Consider the following 7683-nt stretch of genomic DNA (forward strand, 5'->3'; position numbering starts at 1 on the left):
TATAATGTATAGTAAATTGGGGTTTTTGGATATACTCGAGTGTGGCAGATGAACATAAACTACATAAACCTTGCATGTCGTTAGATATCGCCATCAAGTATTAGCCCCCAATATTGGTGGGTACGTTTAAAACAACCCTCTAAAACGAGTTCATAAATAGAGTATTCATGTACTTCTTTTTTTGGGTTGTTCCTCTTCCTCCCAAACCCCTTATTGGCTCCCCCTCTACTACGAGTATAAAAGTGCTAATTTTTTAACGTCTTTACGACATAAAGTACAGTATTTTAATATTTCTCTACTAGCACGTAGAATAAGCGTAAGGTGAGTTATCTGGCATTTCGAAAATCTCATAATTTGAGGGTAACTTAATGTTACAAGTTCTTCCAGTAAGGGTGCGGGTATTACGAGTAACATTCATAATCATCAGAAATTGTTAATGTGGGCTTGGTGAACATATTGAGGAGGGGATGGTGAGTGTTAGTTATCAACCCATGTTTGATTCACTGCTGAGCACGAGTCTCCTCTCAGAATGAGAGAAGGTAGGCCAGTAGTGTACCACGCTGGCCCAAAAAAAAAAATCTCAGGTATGCAGGTTTCCTCACGATGTTTTTCTTCATCGTTTGAGACAAGTGATATTTAATTTCTTAAAATGCTCACAACTGAAAAGTTGGAGGGTGCAAGCCCTGGACCAGATTCGAAATTACGCCCTCCGGAATCGGAGGCTGAGGTCATATCGTTTGTTTGTACACCTACATTCCAAACTAAAAAAAACATAGACACTATTTCAGAACCTCCTCCTTTTTTTGAAGTCGGTTAATGAACTACCTACCTACACATGTAGGGCAGTCAGATGACTATTTTTTTTTGTAGTTCCGTTAATTTATCTCGAGAAACGGAGCCCGAAAAATTTAGACAATTATAATATTATCGGATACACAATGCCATATGACAGATTTTTCTTTTCTACTTCTTGTGTTGTAATTATTTTATCTAATAAACTTTATATTATTATCTTATATTTAACTATTCTTAATGATGCATTAAGAATAGTAAAATAATTAATTAATTCATCATTATCAGCAATTTTTAACGACCCAGAGAGGGGTTTGCATTAACTAATTAGGGACAATTAATTATTATAGTTACACTATTAAAAAGTAAAATAATAATTATCAGGTTTTAATTGAAATGTAGTATTTTGTTATATTATAAAATATGGCACTTACGGGTTCTTAAAGTCAGTTATTATTAAAAGTTATTTTTAAACACAATTATAACTAACTGCTAGTTATAATTGTGTTTAAAAAGCACGACAGGTAGTCTTCAAAATATGTATAGTTTTACAGCAACGCAAAACTTCAATATTTTTTTTAATATTAATAAGTTACATTATTTAATAATAAAAGATACGTTTTGGATGGTAATCCCGAGGTATTCATCTTTTTAATAATTAAATACCTGTTTTATTATTAAATTATATGTTTGCGTCATACCAATAAACTTGCAAATTGTGCCCAAAGCGAGCTATTGTGATGTTGTCTTTGCTGATGAAAAGAGGTGTTTATGGTAAGTTCTGAATTTTTATATTATTTATATTAATTTCTTTATAAAATTGCTTAAATAATCTTTATTGTATTTTTATTTTTAGATTTATGGTATTTGCTATTTATTATTAGTGTTACAATAAATATATATTTGTACATAAGTACCAAATGAAATGTCAACAATGAAGTACCCACTGATTTTGTTAGCGATTCTTATAAAAACCACTAGTCAGCAAGATCAGTGGTCATTGTTAATTAATCCAGCAGTCTCTTACAAACCTTGTACTGGAGATTATGACATCAGTGTCAATTATGAGCCTGGTCTTCCACCAGACGAAGAAAACAAATACGACCTTACAATCACCAAGCAGTTTCCATTGCATACTAATTTGGTAATCGCATTCGATTCCGATGCAAGCATTACGTTGGTAAGTGATATATTTTTCATGTATTGTCTACGTTGTTTGGAAAATATTAATTTAATAATTTTAACAACATAATAATTAAAATATTAAATATATATTCTTAAGCTTCAACTCATTTAAAATCACTCATGTTAAATATATGACTTTAACTCTGTATTTGTAGAGCTGTTGTTATACAACTATTGTCATTGTAGCTAATATTATATTATGAATAGTTAAGATTTGGTTTTTGAGAATTACAACATTCTTTCACTATTAAAAAGCTACATCTTCTTCGAGTAACATAAACTATATTTTATTACCATATCCTGAAGGAATTGGCAACTACGCGGGAGCAAACCTAAACAATCCTACTAATATTAATAAACGCGAAAGTTTGTATGGATCTTAGGATGTTTGTTACTCTTTACCGCCGCTACTACTGAAGGGATTTGGCTGAAATTTGGAATGGAAATAGATTTTACTCTGGATTAACACATAGGCTAGGCTTTTTATCCCGAAAAAATCCATGGTGCGTCCAAGCGAAAACTGATGATTTTGATGATATGAATGTTTGTTACGCCTCAACTACAGAACGCAATTAGCTGAAATTTAGTATTGAGATATATTAAAGCATGGATTACCACATAGGCTACTTTTTATCCCGGAAAAATCCATGGTTCCCGAGGGATTTGTGAAAAATTTAATTCCACGCGGACGAAGTCGCGGCCGTCCGCTAGTATGGTAATAAATATCATATATTATTTATAATAATGTGTTCATAATTGCAATTATTTATTTCAGAAAGACAAAAGCTTCGCCAGAGTGGATCTCAATTACGACAACTCATTCACTATTCGATTTTTCAAACCAAAAGATGAAATCACATTTACAGTAAAGGGCGTTACACCTGGAGTAATCCCTTACGTATCAAGTCTTGTTATAAACACTAGAGAATATTGTGGTGAGCCACAGTTGGTGGTAAGTTTATACGATCACATATTATATTTTACTGGTGGTAGAATCTCTACATACTAAAATACTCTAAAACTAAGCCTACTTAAAATGAAACTGATTTTGAATTCTAAAGGTACTGTTCCACATGCTCTAAAATAGCATGTCATTAAGTATGCTCCGTACATGTGTATGCTTATCGTCAGTTTACATTTGCTAGCAATAAGCATGCTATTTTTAAGTATGCTCCTGAATAAGCATGCTCAAAGGAAACATTCCAATTACACATGCTAATTTGTATCTATCGCTCTCTGTCTATGATATCGTGTAAGAAGGTGGAGAGATGAAGGTGAAGAGAATACAGAATAGCAGACTCAATAAGCAAACCTGTTCAGACGCGCTAAAAGCACGCCCCTTTCCACCCGCGCTGCAAGTAGCATGCTCATTATTAGCAATGTTGCGATACGATATGATGCTAATAAGTAGCAACTGCTCAATAGTAGCGTGCTTTCGTGCTTGAAATGAGCATGTGTAACAGTAGCTTAACGCATATCTTCTTGCGTTAATCTTCTTGCTTATTTAAAATGCGCATGAGTTCAAACAAAATATTATAAAATTCAAAATTGATTCATTGTGATTCCTTCCTAATAGAGCACTGATTATAATCATAAGTAAGACATATTAAAATTTAATTTTAAATTTATTAAAAATATATTTAAATGTAAACTAATTATAGAGGAAATAAATTTTTCAACTTGATTATTTATATGTGGATAGGTAAATAATTATTCCTCTTCATATTTCAGGGATACCTAGATCCATATATACAAGGTTTCAAAGATGCAGCAGTCAGTCCTGATAGAAGACCACAAGGAAATTGTGGAAGACGTAAAGTGACACACACAGAGTTGATTGTAAACGGAGCCTTTACGAAACCAGGAGACTGGCCTTGGCATGTTGCTTTATATAAAATTGATCGTTCAACTATAAAATACATCTGCGGTGGAACACTTATTACTAAGAACGATGTTTTAACAGGTATTATACTGTTTATTGGTGGACTGACGACATCAAGCGAGTCGCAGGGATTCACTGGATGCAGGTGGCTCAGTATCGTGATGTTTGGAAGTCCTATGTCCTGCAGTGGACGTCCATCGGCTGATATGATGATGATGATATTTTATTTATGAATTAGAATATTTTTGATTTCATAAAAATTGGCTGGCAAAGATCGCTTATCATTAAAAAAAAAATTAAATAATATTTTAAAAAATTGGGGTTACAATTTTGACAAACATAATATTAATTGTAAGAAAACGATAAGATTTTTGATATCGGATACTTTATTTGATTAACGTAGTTCGTGTCGTTTTGTATGGGCAGCATTAAAGTATTAAATAGAACATTAAATGGTCTTCATTTAGGTACTATTTTTGGGTAAAACGGTTTTTTAGGACCTAATATGCCTAATTTGGCAGGCAGTTAAACATAGGCCTTGAATTTTCCTTTACAGCTGCACATTGTGTTACGTCAAGAGGAACTCCCGTACTACCCGACACTTTGAGTGTTGTCCTCGGGAAATATAACTTGATTGGAGGAGACACAGAGTCCCAAGAGAGAGAAGTAAGTAAATCCAAACGTCTCATTAAAGTTCGAAATTCGACGGACATGGTCTTCGAAGGTGTTGGAATGGCGACCCCGCATTATCCCTTGCATTCTGTAAAGTTAGAACTCTGTGACATCGTTCATTTCCATGTTAGTGGTGAAAAATTACATTTTAATTTTGGCATCCTATAACTTCAAATTCGATTATGACTTGTTAGCGAAAAGTTTGTCGACTAGTGTAAAATTAGAGAATTGTATCCCAAAAAGCGCTGTGTGGTTGAATCCCTCCTAGGTGGACCATTGACGAGGAGCCGCTGGATGCATGCAGCTCAAAATGTTGGTGGTTTGAAGTCCTCCAGCAGTGAACCTATAAGTCGATCGGCTGATAATGGTAATGCAATATTTTAATGATAATGATCCATACCGAGGGCTTAGCGTGATCTCCGAGTCATGGGGTTGCTCCGTTAAACTTCTCAAATCCTGACTGAAAAACTTTACTGAGTATCTTACTGAGTACAAAAAAGTAAATCATATATAAAATTTTCTCGTGTCGCGGTTACTTACCAAACCCCTCCGAAACCTGGACCGATTTTTGAAGTGTGTGTGCATATTGTAGTGTAAATCGGAGAATCGGCCAACATCTAGGTATATTTCACAACCATAAGTGTTTTTTTTTTAATTTTATATGGCAAAACAACGTTTGCCAGACTAGCTTATGTTCATATAATAATTCAATCAACCCCGCAATATTTTATACCCCGACCTGGAACTCGAACCCAGGACCACTAACGAGGCATTTGACAGCCGGTAAACTATTATTAATATGTAGGTACTAATATAAAAAATATTTTCTTAATTTTCAGGTATTCAGTTTGATTGTCCACAAAGACTTTGATCACAAACGGTTGGAGAACGATATAGCGTTAATAAAACTGAAATCCGAAGTTGTGTTTAATGATTACATACAACCTGCCTGCGTGTGGTATCCAAAAGCTATTGACAAATTACCAAGCAATACGGATATATTCGGAACAGTGAGTAATTGTTCTTCAAGCATCATCATAATTATAGTATTTTTCAGATAGCATGGGTACGGTGACAGACTTGAATCGCGGCAAACTTTCAAGAGAGAAATGAACTGTCACATCAATAACCCACATAAGGCTCATTGTTGAGCACGAGTCTCCTCTCAGGATGAGAGGTGTTAGGCTAACAGTCCACCGAGCAAACTTAATTCAGGGTCATCAAGACCCTGAACTAAGTTTGAAAAACTATTGTAAAGAGACTTATTTTAGCAATATATTTCATTTACATCTTAAAATATATACCTAACGTTTAAAATTCACAGTTTTTTTAATTATATTCTGCATAATCTTGTAAAATTAATAAATTAAACTTGCCTTCTGAATACTCATTGAACTTTTTGAATCAAATTTCAGATTGTGGGCTGGGGATTTGAAAATACAGACCGCTTAGCGCCACAGTTGCGAAAAGCCAAAATGCCCATCGTGACAGAGAGCACGTGTATAAAGAGTAATCCTCTCTTCTACTCCAGACTTCTGACAAACAACAACAAGTTCTGCGCTGGCTATCGAAACGGTAACTTTCAATCATTTATAGTTTTACAAGTTAGACCTTGACTACAATCTCACCTGATGATAAGTGATGATGAAAAACTTGTTAGGAGTACGATGAAATCCACACTCCTTTCGGCTTTTACACGACATCGTACCGGAACGCTAAATCGCTTGGCGGTAGGTCTTGGTCGGTAGGGTGGTAACTAGCCACAGCCGAAGCCTCCCACCAGCCATACCTGGACTAATTAAGAAAACCTCAATCAGCCCAGCTGGGGATCGAACCCAGGACCTCCGTCTTGTAAATCCACCGCGCTTACCACTGCGCCACGGAGGTCATCAAAATCGATTGCTGGGTTGATAGTGACGTGACTGTGACTCCGTGATCTACCTCCAGCTGGCCAATTCACTATGATTTATGTTAGCTACCTACCTAATATAATAAAATCCAAATCAACAACAAACGCGTTTTTTGTGTTCCGTAAAGCCCATTGTTAACCAAAATCACAATTAAATTGGGCATTGTCATCTACCTACTTTATGATTGTTAGTAAGCAAGAGAATAGCAACGCATTGGAGCAGCGTGGTTTATCTACGCTCTATATCCCTTGGGATATGGAAGGCCTGACCCTGTCATCATTAACAACCCATATTCGTCTCTCTGTTGATCACAAATTTTCTTATAGAACAAGAGTGGGGGGGGGGGAGGGAATAGTCCACCACGCTGGCCCAATGCAAATTGGCTGACTTCACACACGTAAAGAATTTAGAAAATTCTCAGTTATGCAGGTTTCTACACAATGTTATTCACCGTTTGAAACACTTAATATTGCATTTCTTTAAATGCACATAACTGAAAAGTTGGAGGAAAACCGGACCGTCAGAGGTCACGTCCATTGGGCTATCACGACTTCCTGGCACTGAGCTTAAAATAGGCTGATAACTATGTTTGTACCAATATCATTATTTCCGCAGGTACCTCAGCATGTAATGGAGACAGTGGCAGCGCCTTCCAAGTGTTCATACCAGACCAGACCGGTGATGATAACCCAAATGCCATAGGTGCGTGGTACGTACGAGGAATAGTATCGGTCACATTGGCAAGAGTTGATGTTGCCATATGCGATCCAAACGAATATGGTGTCTTCACGGACGTTGAAAAATATAAATCTTGGATCGACAACAATATTGCGTGATACTGGTCAATGATACTTCAAGTGATATGTGTGACGTAAATAAAAATGTTTTGTTGTGAATCAGACGTAAATAAAATTGTTTAGTTGTGAATCAATTTATTTACCAGCCGACGTCCGTTTTTATCCGCGTAGTTCCTAATCCCCTGCGAATACGGGTATTAAATATAGGTCATGATACTTTTTAAAATAGGTTTAGTAGATCTAGATCTACTAAACCTATTTTAAAAAGACCCTTTTTTAAAAACCTCTTTTAAAAAGTTTGTGTGATTGTAGGGAGTCATCTCTGAAGATGACTCCCTACAATCTCACAAACTTTCTAACTTTACCTCTATATAATAGTAGTATAGATTAATAACCAGATTTTCCCTGCTCTTACTTATTATTGAACAGGAATAGCAGAAGAAGA

At 35.5% G+C, this 7683-nt stretch overlaps 1 protein-coding gene across 2 annotated transcripts; it reads left to right on the plus strand.

Annotated features, from left to right (window-relative positions):
• Positions 1-1426: 1426 nt before the first annotated feature.
• On the plus strand, positions 1427-7368 carry LOC112045195 (chymotrypsin-C). 2 transcript variants are annotated; one of them, XM_024081290.2, is made up of 8 exons: positions 1427-1566; positions 1649-1972; positions 2753-2929; positions 3709-3940; positions 4416-4525; positions 5371-5541; positions 5947-6106; positions 7057-7368. In XM_024081290.2, exons 2-8 carry the CDS (start codon positions 1718-1720, stop codon positions 7275-7277), a joined length of 1326 nt encoding a protein of 441 aa, XP_023937058.2. In that variant the 5' UTR covers positions 1427-1566; positions 1649-1717; the 3' UTR covers positions 7278-7368. The 2 variants fall into 2 exon arrangements, with proteins under 2 accessions (XP_023937058.2, XP_052744443.1); XM_052888483.1 differs by lacking the exon at positions 1649-1972 and having other exon boundaries at positions 1545-1566.
• Positions 7369-7683: the final 315 nt, after the last annotated feature.

Source organism: Bicyclus anynana, chromosome 2, assembly GCF_947172395.1.
Source record: "Bicyclus anynana chromosome 2, ilBicAnyn1.1, whole genome shotgun sequence".
NCBI classification, from domain to species: domain Eukaryota; kingdom Metazoa; phylum Arthropoda; class Insecta; order Lepidoptera; family Nymphalidae; genus Bicyclus; species Bicyclus anynana.